The following is a 19,889-nucleotide window of genomic DNA, read 5'->3' as shown; positions in this document are numbered from 1 at the left end:
TCTAGCTATTAATAATTAATTTCCTTTTCTCTTTGTTATCTTAATGGTAGTAGTAAAGGAGTGAAATTTATTGCATTGTTGAATGTGAATGTACCTAGACCTTTTGAAGTTTAATTTTTTATCTTATGATATTATTAATAAGAAAAAAAAATTAATTCGGAGGTAAGTTATTCACGTCTATTTTATATTTTTGAGGAATTTTAATTTGTGATGGTTAATTAGTCAAGTAATATTTTACTGATACAGTGATATTTGATATTTGTAACTAGTGACCAATTTATTTAAATATTTTTTATGTGATCAATGTGTAAAAATTTCTTTATCTATATAAAATAATTGCAAGATCATTAAAATTTTATTGTCAATATATATAAATTAAATTTGATATTTTTATAAAGAGTGATACAAATAGTAAAATATAATTTAAAACACCATACTTGTTTTTGTTAGACTTAAAACAAAGTGGTTACTAAATGGAGGCATAAATGATTGGATTTTCCCAAGTAGAGATTTCTTTTTCTTGAATTTGACTGATTTAATTACAAAAATCTGTTTTTTATTTGGTCAAATTTTCCACTTTTTTCTTGGGTATGTATTATTAAATACATTTTACCTTTTTTATATAGATGGAAATATAAATTAAAGAAAAGTTAATTTAATACCCCTTCTCTTTTTTCAAGGATAGTTGTGATTAATCAACTCAAGTCAATTTTGTATGTATCTAAAATTAGATCCAAATTTATTATCACAAAGAATTAGTAGGTGGAATGATATTCCAAATTAGTATATAAAATATTTTACCATTCATGCATAAATCAGTATTTAAAAAATAGAAATTAACGATAGATAAATTTGATAGTTAAATAATAAAATTTGTTGTTAATTTTATTTAGTGGTGAATTAATATATGAAATTTGAATTATATATTGAAGAATAAGTCAATAACATTTCTTCAATTAAAACAGTAGTCAATTGTAGCAATTCCTTGCTATATTTAGTGTAAATGAATGTAATAAAACTTGACTGCAATTAAATTTTTTGACTCATGATAATAAAGTTTCTTTTGAGATAAGTGTTCATTAAAAACAATTTTCCTAAATATATTTTCAATTACTCTTCAATTTTAGTTTTGGCCATTTGCATTAATTAAATATGACCAGATTTTTTCTATATATTTAAATACAATAATATGATCAAGTTTTTTGAAAATGGATTTTTTTTTTTGGTCAAAATATTGATGTAGTGATATGTGAGAATTTATGTTGAAAACCCATTTTAATTTATGGAAAAGATAAATTTACCATTGGTAAAAAAAGAAACACGTTTCGTGTTTTAGTTTAGTATTATATTTTTATAGTCTTTAAATGTAATAAAGTTTTTTTTTTACCATTATAGTCTACCAATAAATACTTTGACCAGTTAATTGGACAATTAGAATGTTTTTCTTAGTACCTACAAATAGGCTTTTTGCGCAGAAGTAAATTCTGAAATTAATACCTATCACATTAAAGTGTTATTAAAAAAAAAAGACATTTAAGTGTTATTAATAGTAAGAAAATTATCATAGATTACATAGCAAGACTTAGTAAACGAAAAGTTGAGTCCATTATATTGATTTAAAGCCCTATTGGTCAAATTTTATTAGAAGATAACTATATTAAGTGAGCGTATGATATCAACTCTCACATTACTATGAAAAAAATATCGAAAAAGGGTGATACTTGTTATACCTCTCAATGTGGATACCAGACATTCGATAGAAAATCAAAAGATAAAATACCTGCCCTAGGATTTTTAATCAGACTCCGATATCAAGACATTCGATAGAAAATCAAAAGATAAAATATCTGTCCTAATGTAGGATTTTCCAGAGCGAATTCGAATTTAGTTTGACTCCAATATTGATATCAAACACCGCACGAACAACCGACGTAAAATGGGGTGTGACAATATTGGCAAGCGCACACAGTTGATATTAAGGCTGATTTTTTTTCATCATAGGAGAGAAAAAGATGCAAGGACATGTACAACTCTTACAATCTTTCACCTCACTTTTGGTAGTAAAAGCAATTTTTTTACTACAAAACATTAGCTGAGCATTTCGAATCTGTTGACACTACTGAAGGCATAAGGTTGTGTACACAATCCAAAACATCACACTTTTTATGTTCATCAAGGCAATTATAGGTTTTTAGGTACTAATATCAAATCTGAAAGGCATTCTTTTGATGATTCAACTGTCATTTGTCTACAATCTATTGCTAGTGAAGGTGTCTCGATATAATCCCTTGAAACATAGGAAACTTGAAAGCAATTACCACTCTTGAGCTTGATGGGGTCTGGGAGACAGTACCCTTTTGCTGTTTTCACATCAATATATTAAGGATAGAATATACGGTTAGGTAGCAGGGCATTGTAGCTGGAAGGCCTTCTCGGGTTGTTTCCCATCGATTATTGAATGGTGAGGGACATCAGCAGGCATCTTTTCAGCAGAGAGACTTGTTTCATCAAACACTTTAATGACTTCTTGGTAAACAATGGCATTACCGTCTGGTGTGAGATGTAAGCCATCACTGTAACAAAATAAGACGAAACAAATGAGAATTTTCACATTTCACCACTATTGAGTAACTTTCAAGACACACAAATATTGATTATGTTGTAACAAGAATGTCAATCTTCCCCGCCCATTTCCCTGAACCCCCAATCATTATTATAAAGCATATATAGGCATGATCATTCCTCTAACACCACATAGTACAACGAACTTCAAATATTAATGGAACTATGCAAAGTTTTACTTAAAAGGATCTGCAAATTTTGTCACTTACCTGAGGAATTTTTTTTGCCAACCCTCTGTTTCCTGCATTTTAGACCACAGATTGACGGAAGGGAGACCTAGCTCCTTTGCCAATTCAACACACTGTTTTGCATACTCTCCGGCTACTTCATTTGTCCTTTCTGGCAATTGCATTGCTTTGTCTCCATATTGGGACCTGTTTTAAAATTGAAAAATAAGATATACCAACACAATTATATTTGATTTAGTTGACAGTGGCACACTTATGTTTAAATTCATGCAATACCAAAAGCGAATAAATGAAATGAAAAATCAAATAGGAAAACAAACTTGGTTTCGCTGATAGAGTTGATCCACTTGCAAATGTTTAAAACTGAACTGCTTTGCTTTTAGAGGAAAAAAGAAGAGCAAAATAATTGGCTAAAAGGAAAATGACCATAGAACAATACTAAGAATATGACATGATGTCCATGGAATACATGATAAAGGAACATGCCATACTGCTAAAAGGCAATGGGGTCCTTAGACCTTCATCAATAATTCGGAAGATCATTTGCTTAACTGTTGCTGTACAAATTATAGAAAGGGATGTCCTCCCTGATGAGAGGACACTGGTGTCGGGTTGGTCTCTTGAGTGAAAATGCATAATGGGCTGCTATATGGGGTACTGTTCGATAGTCATGACAATGGCCAGTGCCTAATGATGCTGAAGCTGTCTTTGCAGCAATAACTGTAATCTATCATTCCAATAGGCACTGCCGACAAAAACCAATTTGCTCAACCCCACTTTCTTTGTGCTTTCTCTTTTTGGGGATTTTCTATGAGAAGTTAGATTATTCTATCCAATTCATGTTTGAGAGGTTGGTTTATCTCTCTAGTTATGCTGATAAGTTAATGGATACTGTTATCTACTCTGATTTTGAACAGTTGAAATTCTATCCCATTGCTAAAAGGAGCTCTGGTATGTGTCAAGAAGATCTCCAACATCTTAGATACCATAAAAAAAAATTTTCAAAAAAAAAAAAGAAAAAGAAAAGAGCAGTTGGTTGCCTCATTATTTTTATTTTACCAATAGAGAAAAAGTGGATTACCTTGCATATTCAAACCGTCCTGCTTCATCAATTGGTGGTGGAGTTATCAGCAACAACAGCACCGATGGGGAGCATTTCTGTGTTAGGACAAAATGAATGAGATATACAAAAGAGAGCAAAGCTCAACCCAGATTTATAAACATATATATAGCATAATAAAAGACAAGGGCCTAGTGTATCCTGTTCTACTCTAAACAACTCAGGAATTGAGCAATTGGATGGGATTGATTTCATTTGTAATAAGATGATAGATATAACTAGAAGAGTGAACATCAAACAACATAAAACTCGTCAGCAGGTTGTTTCAAGATCACTATATACTTGGGAAATGAATACGTTCTAGGAATTTACGTCTTTTATATCTTCTGAACAAGCACGTCTAAAAGTAAAACTGGAATGGAAGTCTTGAAAAGAAAAAGTAGGAAATAGTCAGCCTGCTTATGCCAATTTTTTTTTTTGAAACTGGTAACATGCCTGCTTATGCCAATTTAACATTCACATTTTCCTGCATTGTACTTTTTTCATTATTTGTGGTAATGAATAGTCGGTAAAGTTAGATATCCTGAAAATCTGAATGATCTTTTATTTCCTTTGCAAATAATTTGGGTTTTAAGTGAAGTCATTCACTTACGCTAAAAATCTACCATTTTAGCAAGAGTATGAACAACAAATTAGGCAGAATGCCAGAATCTGCACGTCTTTCAACTAGAGTAGCAACTACGTTTTCTTGAGAAGTTGCATACTATTATAGACTACCATTACACAACTTGCACAACAACTTCCAAACTTGGTTTTAACAGATATTTCGTTCTTTCTGATGTTACTAACGAATGTGTTCCTCTGTGTAACACTGGCTCCTACCTCTTTCTGGCTCCTACCTCTTTCTGATGTTACTGACAAATATGTGTTCCTCTATGATACAGTGAATCTTATCTTTGCCAAGACATAATCATGTCAAACAAGTTTGACATGTATATTTCACTTCTCATTAACCTTGAAAATACAATACAAACATGCTAAAAATTGCACATACCCTGCCAAACTCATATCTGAATCTTATACTCGTAGTAAGTCCATGAATAAAGGTGTTCCTCTTCTAAAGTGGGCAAGGAGAAGAAGAGATAGAACGACTAACAGGCACATAACACTATCAACCTTCAAAAATATATTAGCCTACAGTAAATTATTTGATTAACACAGAATATCCACAACCATAGTTGGTGGTGATAAGACTCTTACTACTCTTTTTTAGTGTTGATTCAGTTCAATTATTCCACAAATTACAAAATTGCCGGACAAGGAAGTCCATGAGATAGAAATGACTATCTGACCTTAAAAATACTGTTAACAAGAAATCAAGCTTTAAATAATAGCTCAGCATCAGAGGCTCAATTTGATTCTTCAGTATCCTCGTCATACGACAGAAAATTGCTGCAATGCTTCTATATCTAATTATTTGGAAAAACTAGCTACATTTTTACAATTTTTTTCTTTTAACAGTAGGATTGAGTAACTCTGTGTTTTCCTATTCCGCATCTGAATTGGCTTAATACTTCTAAAAAGTTTCATTGTCATTATTAACTCTATCTTTTTCATCTTCCAGATGCTCTCATTCTTACTATTTGATAAGTCTTCCACATTCAAACATAATTAGGAGGAAAATTTTAGCACATATGAAAGTCCGCATTTAGCAATGAACAAGCATGATTGAATTGGGAAAATTCCAAACCTTAAAATGTTGTATCATTTTTCGTAGGTTTTCCTTATATTCCTCAAGTGGGACATGTTGTCTTTCACTGGTTCTTCCCAAAAGAGCAGCATCATTGGCTCCAAAAAATATAGTGACAGCAACAGGATGTGTTGGAGCGTCCTGTAATATTAACAGAAGCACACTAATCAAAAGATTTGGCAATAAGTAACAGTGCAGCTCATGACCATGACAGACCTTTGTATACATCAAAACTTCTAAAACATATGCATTGTACTAAGAACCTCAAATCTGAGACAGCTTTGAATGTATCAAATAGCCTCATAACTTAGCTTGATTGAACAAAATCACTGACTTGAAAATTGGAGAAAGCAAGGTTGAAAAAGAGGAGAAACTTTATGTTTTTTAACTCCTAACCCTTGTTGATTGCATTCAATTGTTCTTTTTCCATAAGTCTTTCGTGATCCCATTGTTCCATGAACATTCAAATTAGGTATAAAGCCATCGACTCCATACATCCGGGGATGTCAGCTAGTTCCTATATGCAATCACTAATGCTGAAGATACTACTCTTTACTAGCATCAACACACTTCTAAATCATTACAACTCCCAAATGTCTTATCACCTTAGCTACAAGGACTCTTCACTTTTGATGCCGCACCCATGTGGGATTCACCAGAAATACACTACTTTTGGCGAGTCCAACACGCACCCGTTGACATTTTTGAAGAGTCCGAGCAACATAGCTTATCACTATGACGAAATAAGATCCAAAATAAGTTGGGGTCAGTTAAATGAATCCTCAGTATCCACCCTACTCTATTCGATCCCATTTCATTAGACACCTATCAACCAATTCAGTGGACCAAAAAAAAAAATCTATCTTTCTCTTGCCCATTGATTTTTTCAAATTCAATAAAATTCTTAATCTTACGCAAAATCTAACAAAATCTTAATTAATTACAACCCATCAAATATTCTACTTTAAATTATAATATGATCCAAAAAAATTGAGCCAAAAAGAAAAATGGTAAGAGGATCGGTTTACATACCAATGGAAATAGGTGATGCAGCAAGAACAATGCCCATCTGGTGTTGTATCCGCCATAGCCACGATTCAATATATCAGCCTTTCATCAAATCCAATTACTTTATACAATTAGAATACGTTCAATAGATCAATTTGATTGAAAAAAGAAAAAACATATACAAACCTTGCGAGCATAAGTGTCAGCAAGAGCAGCACCCCAACCACCTAACTTGAAGGATTGTTGAGTAATGGAGTCTCCAAATATTACTATCTGTGGCCTCATTCACTTAAACTAAATTCTTCGATGTTTTTGTTTTCCTGTTTTTTCTTTGCACAATGAGACCACAAGAAGAGAGAAAGAAGGGAAAATGGAAGAAGCCAATTAAACGTAAAAAGAATAAATTAATGTCTAATTAATTATTTTGGATGAGTTATTTCATCATCTACTGTTATATTTCATCTGTTTCAATTTATAAGAGTTTTTTTTCTTTAGAGGTTTCAAAAAGAATAATACATTTGTATATTAAGTATAATAATTTTCTTTTTAAATGTTTATTTTACTCATAATGAAATGATTTATAATCACACAACACTCGCTTGAGTCGGACTCAATCACTTTTTGAGTTTGGACATCATTCGTTATTCACTCTCTTGCTATTATCCGCAAGGAGCACAGCAACCAACATGCATATTATCATATAGAAAGAGGCGAAGCGTAGCGATTCGTACTACTGGAAAAGTTTCGCTAACCGATAGGCAATAGAATCCGTCGATAGGCACAGGGAAGCGTAGCGGATCACATAGATAAGCTCCTACCTGCCAGCGCGTGGATGGATAGGGCAGGCGAAGCTCGAAGGGGATGGATGTTTGAGCAGTTGAAAGAGACGGTCTTGAAAATTGAAGTATTTTTAGAAATATCGGGGGTTCGAGTCCCTCTCCATCCGCGTGAACATAACATGCAATGTTGTTACGACTCCACGACTATCACTATCCCCTCTGACACTATTTGTGCTAGTACAGATGAGTAATGAATCACTATCTTTTTTTCTTTTTTAAACTTCGTGCTGAGTAAAATTATCTCATATAACCTCTCTAGACTATCCTTAGTGAAATTTCACCGCATATGTTGAGTATTGTGTCAGGTCGGCAATAATAAAAAAAATTTCTCAAAAACAAATGTCCGGCCAAATGTGTAACTTTTCAAAATTATACGGCCCAAAAGAGACACAAAATACTATACTTTTGGGCCTGTAAATGTACATCCAATCTACATTAATGGGTCAATGGCCCTATTGGGCCATTAGGTTTGCTGAGTTCATTTTGACTTATCTGCATTACAAGCCCAAGCCCATTACCAGTCCTGTTGAAACTTGATAAAATTACAAGAACTAATTTTCACTTCATTATTTTTCTAAAAATCAAATGCTTTGGCGTTTTGTTTCAAAGCATGTGACATAGTTTTTCGAAAAATTAAAATACACTAGTACAACCATCAGGCTATAAGTATAATTGCAGTTTAATTCTTGTAATTTTGAATTTAGAATAAGGCGTGTATGTTGTCTTATCACGTTTCTTAGTACGTTCTTTTAAAAATTCTACATGACTACGGAAAATGTTTGTGTATCAGATGACAAATTTTCCTTTTTTTCTTTAAAAAAAGTGATAAGCTTTATTAGGAGCTGTGATCAAGTTAGTGCCACCAATGTAGTGTAGAAAACCAAATGTTTTGAAAGTTGCTTTTTCATTATCGATTATTATTACTAACTAATTCAGGAGTATTAATTATTTCATGCTATTGCTTTAAAGTAGAGGTTTTCTAATACGTAACGCATTTTAACATATAATTTCTCAATTTTATTTAAAAAAATTATATGAACGTGTCATATCACGTCCTAATTTATCAAGATTATGACTTGTAACACCAAGTTGATCTCTTTTGTTAATTTAATTATGTGATCTGAAGTATAGTGGCAACTTGTTACACACTTACAGGCCATAAATTGAAGTATAGTGTTATTAATTCGAAACGTGTAACCCCAAAGTCATTATCGTCGAGTTGCATTTTTATTCTTTCAGGTTAACTCATACACAAACACATATTATGTATCTGTATATATATTTAGGCATGTTGTATTACATTGTATTTCGACTAATTCAGATTCACTATTTTTCGGGATCAAACTCGAGATTTTAGTTAAAGTCTCATCAGCTCTCTATCTTTTTTAATCATATTAAGTATACCTAATTTGATCTCCTTTTAAGTGGTATCTAAATCATGCGCATGTTGATTTTGACACCAAATTGGAATTCTCAGTATCTTGACATCATTGATACAATTGTAAACATATACTTATTTTGTATTGTTTTTTGAGTATTAAAAATCATGTAATTGATTTTATTGACAGGAGATAAAATAATTCACAAAGATCTGGTAATGAAAAGACCAATTACAAAATTAGGTTTAAGAGATCTTTTTATGACATCTAAAAAGTGGTCATAAAATCTTTATCTCACTCAAGTTTTATATGGAGTTGGGTAGGCAAGATACTTTGATGCTTTGCTTTTTTTCTTTTTTAATAAAAGGGTGTCCCGATCAACTTACACGCAGTTAAACTAATCCTCTGAGTAATGTTGTCCTCCTAAATTTAGACAAATGGAAAAATATCAGCAATTATTTCATATTTTTGTCTCCATTAACATTTGACAAAGATACTTGGTTGCTTTTAACATATTAGAATAATAATTAGAAGCTGAAGATAGAGTGGAAGGGCTTGTATACATTCCACTAGGTTGTGTACCCCCTTAACCAATTGGCTAAGTTACAAAAAGTTAGCCTAGCTTGTCATTATTATACTTATCTAATTAACATCTGGGGTCGTTTACGTGTGGTTGGTAGGATGAGATAGACAAAGATATTCTAAATATCTCGAAATTATTATCCTTATCACACTCATTTATCGACCCCATTTAAAGAAGCTAAGCTGTGTAGGTGATGAGTGGTAAAGGTAACATGATAAACTTCACTGCAGATACAGATGCAGATGAAACAAAATGCAGTAACAGAAGATATGTAAAATGCTAACAAAAACAGCTGTACTTAAGAAAATTATCACTCTTTTATTCATTGATATAATGGTTTGTCTAACCTCTGCCCAGAGTATTTTGATTTGCATACAAGAACACAACACAATAAAACAGGATACACTGTTAAAGACCAGTAAAGACACACAAACAAGGAAACACAGATGCCAAGGAAAAGATTAATCACATACTTAAGACTTAGACAAGACCTCTCGAGAACAACTAGAGACTCTAATTTCACAACAATATTTGTTAATACTAGGTGGAAGATGGACCGCGATCATTTTGACCGAGTTTAGATGGCTGAGGGCTTGGAGTTTGTTTTATTTCAAGTCCCTTGCCATTGAATCTGGGGCTTCTTTCTCCTCTTAGTACATTGATTCTTGGACTATAAGCCCTTTGAGATAACTGTGGGCTGTGTATTGACTTGATTTCATCAAGTGAGGTAGGAGTTGAACTAGTTACTCTTGGGCTGCATGAACGCCGAATCTCCCCACGGCTTCTTGTGATCATATCATCAAGAAGCTCACCACTATCAATGCAGGCTGGTCTTCCCTGAGGATCTTGATCCTGCAAGTGCATAAATTATAGGATCAACAAGATGATATCAGGACAGTTTCTATCATACATTTCCATCAAAAACTTTTTCATTCACAACTTCCCTAGGCCAAATTTCATATTCTGATTAATGGTTGGTAGTGAACGTTATTTAAGACTGAAGGGGATAAAAAGAGAACTTCTTTTTAAAAGCTGAAAGATGTAGGAAGGTTTTGACAACTTACTCCATAGGACATGTTGTATGCTATTGCAGGGGCTTCTTCATATTCTGCAGCGTCTAGATCTTGTAAATGTGCTCCTTTGAAAAACTTGGGAAGCAAATACTGGCGTACTGGGACTAGAAGCATGATCAACAAAGGGAAAAGAACACCAGCTATTGGTATCCATGTGATGCCGAAACATAGGAGCAAATAAACTGTCTGAAACAAGGTGAACCAGGCAATTGTCTTGAAAGGTACCGTCTCGACAAATGTTGCATGATTATCTTCCAAGACCCTGACAAATGTGCAGATTAGGAAAGGTATACCAGAAGCGATATCAGAGACAAAATCGACTACATTCTATATGTATAATATAAGAACCTCGCGGGAAACTGTAAGAGGTCATGGTGAAAATGAGGATAGATTCCAACTCTTTAAGGTCTTTCAGAAAAGAAAGCTTTTAGTTCACTAAGAAGTCATCTCATTTTAAAGATTCTAATCAGTCTAAATTACAGTAGACCTCTCTCTGGGATGTGATCCGACATGCACACTTATAACTTATGAAACAATATTAGAACAAAATAGATGGGAAGTAGAGTAGGGACTGAGATATGATCGGAGCATTGGGCAGTGACTTACTTGTATCTTCTACTTGGTGCAGTGAAAAGCAATAATATCCTCTCCCAAAACTGATTTCCTGGCAAGCTCTCTATTGCCATAAAAGCGAAGTATCCCCAGAGAACAGAAGAAGGAATCCTTTTCAAGATAGGCATAGCAGCCACACAAGCACCAACCATTAACGCCTGAAGGAGATTACTTAGACGCTGTTCTTTGACTTCTACTGGTAAGAGCTCATCAATATCCTTATCCACATCAAAGACTGTCTCATCGACTGGTGCGTCTATGTACCCGGTACTCGATGCCCGTTGAACTGTGGTCTCTTTTAGCTCTTTCAACCCCTGTTAAAGGAACACTGTAACAATAAGCATTTTAACTATCTTAATCCTATCCATTTGGAAATGACTCACTATTTACCAGGCCAGAAGGAGTTTGATACACAAGGGGAGTCTGCATCTCATTGTAAGCCTCCTGCATGCTCCTATATAATTGGCCAAGATTTGCATTTTTATCAATGTTTTTTCTCGCTGTTGAGGCAAGTTTATTCCGTAAAAGCTGTTTCAAATAGAAGTGCGAAAATTAGAATACTCTCTGACATAAGAAAATTAGACTGATCATCCTAAATTTACCAAGAAAGCATGAGAAAACAAATACTTGATAAACTAAAAACTTTTTCCATTCTGGGCCATCATGTGGTTTTGATTACATAATCCTTATTTCCTTACTCTTCAATAAAACAATAAGAATAATTAAGATTTCACATGTGCCTACTGCCTAGCAAGCTGGTGTCTGGACTTGCATTATTCTACAAGAAAGTAAACTTCCAATTCAAGGTTACAATTTGTGGAGCGTGTAGACTTCTATATTGAGAGATAATTTCAGTACCTGATGTTTCAGAGTGGCCAAGCTTTTTGTGTGCATTGGAGATTGTGGAATGACTCCATTTGAAGGAGGAATGCCAAGAAGACCACATATTATGACCTAATGAACATAGAACGTTATTAATGTACTCTTATAATGTAAAATTGATGTTAACAAACAAGAAAGCCAGAGCAAACAGCATACCAAGAAGCCCAAAAGAAGGAGGTCGTAATGATACGAGGAAGGTTTCTTTAGATTGAACTCTTTCTGTTGGGAAAGTTGAGATGCAACACTGTGATCGAAATAGTAAAGGACAGCAATCATTGTGGCTGGGATAAACGCTCCGACAATATATAGAGGAGGAACATGCATCATTTCCTGTAGGATCAAATGGATATCAATATCTCAAATCTTAAATCCATGATCTTGAGATTGATCAAATACTACAGATTTTTTTAGGAAAGCACCTTGATAACTGTCCAATTTGAGTAAGCTCCAGGTGACCATGGATTGGGGCTGAAAAGCCTCCGTGGTATCCCTTGTGGAACATCACGTGCTGGTATGTAAGAAACAGCCGTCCAAACAAGCACCATTAGTGGGACACCATAGTCAGCAATAAATCCTCGAAACCAGCCTTCGAACAACATTGAAGTGTCAGCAAATTAATAAATTACCTTAGTTTCAACAGGAAATGACCATTCTAAATTGATGACTATTAGCAAGTGTCTTACCTACAAACTATATCAGATATTAAGGATAATATGTTTTTAAGAAGACAAAATTTCATTCTGTTATCAGTAATATTCACATAGTTATTCAGAATAATAAACCTGTTCCATAGCGCCAGGATCTAGCTTTACGGCTCCTCAGTGCGGTAAGAATAAGCCCGAAAGATAAAACTAGTGCAAACATTCCATTTCCAAAGCGCCAAGAAGGTGATAATGCAGCCTGACGAGGATTTTCTCTCTGAGGTATGCCAAACTCCTCCACCAAACCCTGCATTTTTGCGACAACCATTGAAATTTAGGAAAGCATTATGCTAATTCTAAGAATATTGTCCCAATATGTTATGAAAATTGTACAAACTGGTGGAAGCCCTGTCTTTGGTGCAAACCAGCCAATAGTGGAAAAACTCTAGAAATGGGTCATAACTCATAACTGGCTTTACTGATGCTCACCAAATACTGAAAATAGTTCGAAGAAGACATAAATTTCATAAGTTTTTTTGGTTATTTAGCTAAGAGCTTCACAAAGATAAAGCTTCCATTATAGTGAACGTAAGTCGGATGCTACTTTCTGAGAAAAATATAGCAGGACTAAGATTTTGTTTTTATGTTCTTCGTGATTATGTTGGTTTGATGCACTCTGCATTGCTTTCAAATTCTTTTTTCTGATCAGAAGATTGACGGAAAACTAGGATCATACAACATATTTAAGTTTGGTTACCTTAATAGCCTCTTGCATAAAGAGCATTGCTATGAGCATGCCAAATAATTCACCAGCCAGACGTGTAAATCTGTTTATTATGGAGCACGCCCCCAGAACGGCTAGCAAGAAAAGCAGAAAGGCGGTCCAAACACAAACCCTGCACATAAACATGTTAGAAAGGATGATGATGAGGCTAGGAGTTTGAGAATGCTCAGTAGTTACCATCCTGTCCAGGCTAGAAAGAGATTCGGACCCAAGTCCTTCCGATCTTTCGCAAAGTTGAACATGAAAGTGTACATCAAGACAGTTGGCTCAGCTACTCCTAGTATAAGGAGTGGCTGTCCACCAAGAATGGAATGGATTACACCACAAAGTGCTGTTGAAGCAAGAGTCTGCACTGCAGTTATACTTCCATCTGAGATAACATTTGACAGAAATGACATCTCAGTGACTAAACCATCAATAAGAGGTAGCTGATACAAGAGGAAAAGATCAAATCTAACCGGTGCTTCTTTCCAGTTGCTCCCCGAATGAAATAACGGGAATTGCTGATGCAAAGAAAATGTAGGTCGTTGGAGCCAGGATCCTGCGACAGCATATGATAGACAACTTTTATGCATCCAAAAAAAGTATAGAGAATAAAATAATTTACTACTACTACTTATGCACTACACTGTTAATAGTACAATTTAACTGAAAGAGAATGTTTTTCCAAGTGCAAATCACTGATAATTAAGTTGCACTTCAGCTAACCTGATACCAGCACGGAGACCACCAGTCCAGTCTTGCTTGTAGCATAACAATCTCCCCTTGAGATCATTCTTGATTCCACGTAGAGGAACAAATGTTTCTTCCATGATCACTCAAAATTTGTTCGAAATGAAGGGTGGAAATTTTGTTCTTTTTTTGTTTCGTTTTGACAGATAAGAAAACTCAAAGGACAACAAACTAACACAGGATCGAAGGGACTCGAGAGGCCAATATCAAACTCAACTAGACTTGCATAGGCAAAGGAAAAAAAACTTTGGGCAGGAAGACAACAACACTTACTTGATCATGACTAGAGTGTTTAGGATAAAACAGATTATTGGCTGATTCATTTAATTTAACTGTATACTGACCTTCATTAAGGTCCATAAAATAAGATGTTATATATATCTAACTCTACATATTAACAGATTTACAAAGAATACAAGTTAGTATAGAACAAAAGAATCAGTTAGCAATGAATACTATATATGTCTAGAGATATGTCAAACAAGCCTATTTGAATTCCATAGGACCACAAGCAATATAAATTTAACGGAGTAAAGCCATAACTAATTAAAAAAAGCAAAACTTAACGAAAGGAAATGAAGTACTCCATCTACAAAGATCTCGAATTAACGGTTGACTCCGAAAAGCTCTAGATCCATTACATGTATATAAAGAGAATACAAGTTGCCACCAAAATGCACTTCAACAAGAACAAAGGGCAAACAGGGATCTAATTTTCAGTTACATGTCAGAAATTTAATACTATCTGATAAAGCTATTTGGTGACAAAAATACCAAGAATCACGAATTTAGCGAGACCCCATTTATAGAAAAAAGTGATTTTTAGTGGTTTAAAGTAAGTTTAACCAAATGGGTATATGAAGAAAGCAAGATTTAACGAGAACCCATTATCAAGAACTTGAAAAGGAATGATTTTGACAATGAATTAACCAAAGGGGTACCAAAGAAAGTAGCTTTTCACTCTTACATTACCTAGAATTAGAACCCTTGAAGAAAAATTAGGCAGGAAAATTAGTTATTTGAGCAGAGCAATAACCAGTTTACATGAGTCAATAGAAGAAAATGAATAGGAAGTTTAACAAAATGTAGCAAGAAAACTCAATGCAGATATGGAGGAGGAATGGGTGAGTTGCTGATGGAAGTAAGCTTCTCTATGGTTGAGGGATTATTGGCTTCAACAAAGTGAGAGGTGAGTCACTATAAATAACTCCTAAAAACCAACAAACAAGTGATGAAAAAGAAAAAAAAAAAAAAAGGGAACTAGTAGTTATTTGGTGAGTGAAACTATTAGTGTTTTTTTTTTAAAAAAAATAACATATAAGAGATCAAGATTATCATTCAGGGTGTCAGTAAAAAAAATATTTACGAGGTTAATAGAAATAGAACACACATGATTTTAAAAGAAATTCGCAATATCTTGATCATTAGATTAAATTTTAATTTAGAATCGATAAAAGAGTGTCACTTGACACTCTTAGGTAAGGGTGGGTCCACCCTTGGTCGAAAGGATTTAAGTTGAGTATGATTAAATAGAGTATATGGAATATAAGTTTAGTGTCGTATCACAAGAGACATACCGGTAAGTAAGAATTGATATACAAGTTATTTATAAAAGAGAAAGTTTGACTATTTTGAATTTTAAGGAAATGAGGAGATTGATGAGGATATCGCACGTCGTACTGAAGTGAGATGAATGAAATTGAAATTTGCATCATCTAAGATACTATGTAATACGAATGTGTCCCTCATACTACTTAAATGTGAATTTTATAGAGTGATTATTAGACTACCAACTACATTGTATAACATAGACGAATGGTCAGAAATTATACATTTAGAAGATAAAAAGAGCTGAAATGTGAATATGCTTAGATAAATGTGTGGATTAGAAAAGATAAAAATAGGAACAAAGATAAATGGTGCAAGTTCAATGTGTCCTTTGTGGTTGACAAAATGTGAAAAAACAGATTGAGATAGTTTAGATATGTGAAGCATTTGTCTTCTTCAGAAGGTATGAGAAAAGGCAGAGATATGAGAGATTGGTGATAATAGCTTTGAAAGAGGTAAAAGTCAAAAAAAATTGTGGAGAGGTGATTTAACAGGATTTGATATGACACTGATGTTATACTTATTTTTTTCACTTTCATATTTATAAAAATTATAATTGATGATTTATCGAAAATAACTTTTTTTTATCTTTTATACACTCGATTAGATTTGCATATACCTTATTCTTCATTCTTGGTGAACCCCACTTATGGGACTATAATAATAATAATAATTAACTATTTCAGAGTTCTTTTTGTAAAAGGGAAAGGAGATAATAATAATAATAATAATGTTTAGTTAATTAGGAGATATTAGGGGGAGACAAAAACAGTGTTCAACTGAAAAGCTTATTTCATGACTAGGAAATGGATCGCTAAAAAGGCTGTGGATAAAAGAACACAACCACAAACTCACCTTTAATTAACTACTTTAGCTAATTAATCTTGCTTAATTTAATGCAAAAAAATTGGAAAGTAGTATAAAAAATAATATTTTGGCTGTTGATTAAATTGTTACTCCGACCCCTAATCCTCTAATCCATATATAATTAAGTGAACTGTTGGAGTATGACATAATTTTTTTAAGAACATAAATTAACGTTCCACTATTTTGAACTATCAAAAAAGTCGCAATAATTCAGAGTAAAACATCAACAACACCTTATTAATGTAATCCATAACACATAATCCATAACACATATTTTAAAAGTTAAATTAAACGAAAGTGAAATTAACTTGTTAATATTACCTAATATGTACACTTCACATCATACTCAATAACATAAATGAAATTGGAGATATAGTCATTTTTGCCATTTAAACAGAATAATTGTATTTTAGTAAAAAATAATGTAATAATTAATCATGCCTTAAGAACAAGTTATGGCACTTTATAGCCAGCTAATTGACGTACAATTTAGTTAGCTAAAATTCCAAGTTAGTATTTCTGAAATTCATCAATTTGTCCACCTTCATTACTTTTTATTATATTATTTTATACAGAAAATAAAAATAAATAAATGCACCGACGAGACATTTATTTTATTTATTATAGAAAAAAACATTACCTAAGTTGTCAACCACATTTAGGAGTTAATATTATTGTAACTGAGCTTAAAAAAATTAAATATACATGTTATGACCTTCATCAATAACTCATGTTATGTGTTTGTTTTATGTTTTTTAAAATTTTGGAAAAATAATTTAAGCATTTATATTATATAAATAAGTTAATTATTTAAAATATGTTATTTTTTTATTATATATTAAACTCAATAAGCAATCAAAATTTCTTTTAATTGATGCTATTTATAATTACACGATAACACATTTTATCATATTTTTTTATATTTAATTAAAATAAATCATAATTTTAATGTCATTTCATAAAAAGACGTATAAAATTAAAACGCGATAACTAAATGAATAGAAGGGAGAGTACTGTGGCTACAGCAAAGCACGCATTTTAAGCTAATAGACAATACTTTTAATATATATATATTAGGTCAACTAATCCTTTTCACGTCTCTTCCACCCCACACCCCCTCCCTTAATTATGATGTAATTTGTCCCTATTCTATAAAATTACACAAAATAATCATATGATTAGATCTTAATTATGCATGTTCAATGAGAAAATAAACCTAGGACTGCATGATGAATATTTTTATTTTTTTTTGGGAAGAGTTTTCAAATGCATGTATGTAAAAGAAAAAGGCCCTTATATACCTTTTTAAGTGTAAAAGTGGGATTACCTAATTAATTAGAGATTCCTCTCTTTTTTGCTACATTTAAAAGGCACCTAATTAACTTTTTTTCGTTAATGCCAGCATGTACTTAAAGTTTAATTTATTTCATTTAATATATCTTCTTTCATTTTCTAGTGGAAGATCATTAATATATATTTTTAAAAAATTGATACTATATAGTATTAATTTATTATGTGTTATAAAAGAGATCTGCCTATCATGCTATCTTATTGATAAAGCCACTAGCACACCACTTCCATTAGCTACAGTTATTTTTTACTCTCATCAGTCATGGTGTTTGACCATTAATTTGTTATTCCATCTTGATCAATTAATATTGTCAATCTTTTTAAGTTATTGCAATCCCGTATTTCAAAAAGATATTTAATTAATCACTTTCTCTGTCTCGATATAGTGTAATTTTACCGTACATAATATATAGCCTTAAATAAAAGAATGTAGAAAGTTGAAGATTAGAATAAAAGGTTGATATAAGTTATTAGAAAATAAAAAATTAGCTTCAGACAAAATTTTATAGCTACAGTTCAATAATCACATGCTAATTCATTCAACGACATATTATAAGCAAATTCAATTAGTTTGGAATTATTTAGCAACAGATTATATATTGATTACGATAGATTTTATAGCTAATTTCATATTTTATGACCGCATATAAAATTTTGTCTCACTTTTTGGTTGGATTAGGCTTGGGTTGGGGTGGGGGTGGGGGGTCTCTGGCAACATTGTATCTATTTTAGTATTAGGTCTATTGTTTTTTTTTTTGTTAAATAAGATGATATATTATATATATATATAATTTAATATGTATCAGTACAAGTAAATAGCCGAATAAGGCTAGTAACGTCTTTTGCTTTTGTTATAGGTTATCCGTTATTATATATTTTATATTATGTTTCAGTTAGTACATTATTTCGCCGTTCTCATTATTCCTTTTTGGTATGCTATATATATGTACGATTTTCCTTATTAATTAAATATTTTCTTTATTATAGTATGTATTTTCTTTTTCTTAACTAATATTTGAGTCGATGATTTTTTAAAAACAACCTCACTAGCTTTAAAAGTTAAGAGTAAAATCTGCGTACTTTTTACCCTTTCAAGCCCTATATTAAGAAATTACATTAAATATATTATTCTTGTTAAGATTTTAATATTTCATTTTTCTTATTTTACATTGGCCAAGTACACAATAATCACCAAACAGTCGGTTCAGTTTTTGGTCCTACAAAAGTATATAATTGAAGTCTACTATATCTCCATGATTGAAATATATAGAGGGGATATATTTAACCCTAGCTAGGGTTTATCTGTTATGAAACTAGTAATTTAGTGTGTCTTTATTAGCCTCCTTTATTGGGTAATTAATTAAATCAATCCCAATTATATTTTTCTTTCGGTGAATTAAGTCTTATTCCTAAAAGGCTATTTGACCAAAAAAAAAAAAAGATCAAGTTTCAATCTTCATTTCATTGGCTTATAATAATATTAATTTCTCAAAACCTATGCAAGTGTTTGCGTCAATTGCATAACTACTTCAAAAAGTTAACCTTACTATGAGTTTAGCCCATAACGTCATGCACCTATCAATAATTTAGAGGATAACAAAGGTATTTGGCTGGTTAAATATGACGTTTTGAACATTACAAGTATAATTAAGTAATTTTTTCCTGTTACAAAATTAATTCTGATGTGATAATTTGAGTAATGAATTATTCAGTACTTTAGTTACTCTATTTTGAAGAAAATCATTAATGAAGTGATCTTGTCAAACTTTGAATTAACGCAAAGAGTTGACTTTTTCGATCCAAATGTTGTTCATTGAATTGATGATTGCAATTCTCAACCAACATGTGCAAACAAGTAACAATAATAATAATAATAATCTACTTACTATTTATTAAAAATATATATAAATT

The 19,889-nt window shown here is 32.4% G+C and overlaps 2 protein-coding genes across 2 annotated transcripts; both read right to left on the bottom strand.

Moving 5' to 3' along the window:
* Nucleotides 1–2,023: 2,023 nt before the first annotated feature.
* Nucleotides 2,024–7,036, bottom strand: LOC107021522 (GDSL esterase/lipase At5g62930). Its single transcript, XM_015222201.2, has 6 exons — nt 6,815–7,036; nt 6,653–6,730; nt 5,621–5,761; nt 3,892–3,968; nt 2,832–2,996; nt 2,024–2,573 (listed from the first exon to the last, which is right to left on the bottom strand). Exons 1-6 carry the CDS (start codon nt 6,911–6,913, stop codon nt 2,399–2,401), a joined length of 735 nt encoding a protein of 244 aa, XP_015077687.1. The 5' UTR covers nt 6,914–7,036; the 3' UTR covers nt 2,024–2,398.
* A 2,691-nt stretch (nt 7,037–9,727) lies between these two features.
* On the bottom strand, nt 9,728–15,378 carry LOC107023413 (probable boron transporter 2). Its single transcript, XM_015224103.2, has 12 exons — nt 14,130–15,378; nt 13,880–13,962; nt 13,599–13,791; nt 13,395–13,533; nt 12,779–12,944; nt 12,416–12,582; nt 12,153–12,326; nt 11,973–12,068; nt 11,505–11,642; nt 11,109–11,428; nt 10,494–10,764; nt 9,728–10,281 (listed from the first exon to the last, which is right to left on the bottom strand). The coding sequence occupies exons 1-12, from the start codon at nt 14,231–14,233 to the stop codon at nt 9,970–9,972; spliced, it is 2,163 nt and encodes a 720-aa protein (XP_015079589.1). The 5' UTR covers nt 14,234–15,378; the 3' UTR covers nt 9,728–9,969.
* Between the last annotated feature and the right edge of the window lie 4,511 nt (nt 15,379–19,889).

The sequence above is a fragment of the Solanum pennellii genome, chromosome 6 (assembly GCF_001406875.1).
Source record: "Solanum pennellii chromosome 6, SPENNV200".
NCBI classification, from domain to species: Eukaryota; Viridiplantae; Streptophyta; class Magnoliopsida; order Solanales; family Solanaceae; genus Solanum; species Solanum pennellii.
Note: the sequence above shows the minus strand (reverse complement) of the source record. Positions and strands in the feature narration are given on the sequence as shown.

What these genes read in the sequence shown, in the direction of transcription:
- LOC107023413 (XM_015224103.2), bottom strand. Translation starts at nt 14,233, where the DNA reads ATGGAAGAAACATTTGTTCCTCTACGTGGAATCAAGAATGATCTCAAG. An exon ending in GCACCAAGTAGAAGATACAA is followed by an intron (nt 10,765 to 11,108) that starts GTAAGTCACTGC and finishes CACATTTGTCAG; the next exon opens with GGTCTTGGAAGATAATCATG. An exon ending in CATACAACATGTCCTATGGA is followed by an intron (nt 10,282 to 10,493) that starts GTAAGTTGTCAA and finishes ATGCACTTGCAG; the next exon opens with GATCAAGATCCTCAGGGAAG.
- LOC107021522 (XM_015222201.2), bottom strand. Translation starts at nt 6,913, where the DNA reads ATGAGGCCACAGATAGTAATATTTGGAGACTCCATTACTCAACAATCC. An exon ending in TGCATCACCTATTTCCATTG is followed by an intron (nt 5,762 to 6,652) that starts GTATGTAAACCG and finishes TTAATATTACAG; the next exon opens with GACGCTCCAACACATCCTGT. An exon ending in GGACGGTTTGAATATGCAAG is followed by an intron (nt 2,997 to 3,891) that starts GTAATCCACTTT and finishes ATTTTAAAACAG; the next exon opens with GTCCCAATATGGAGACAAAG.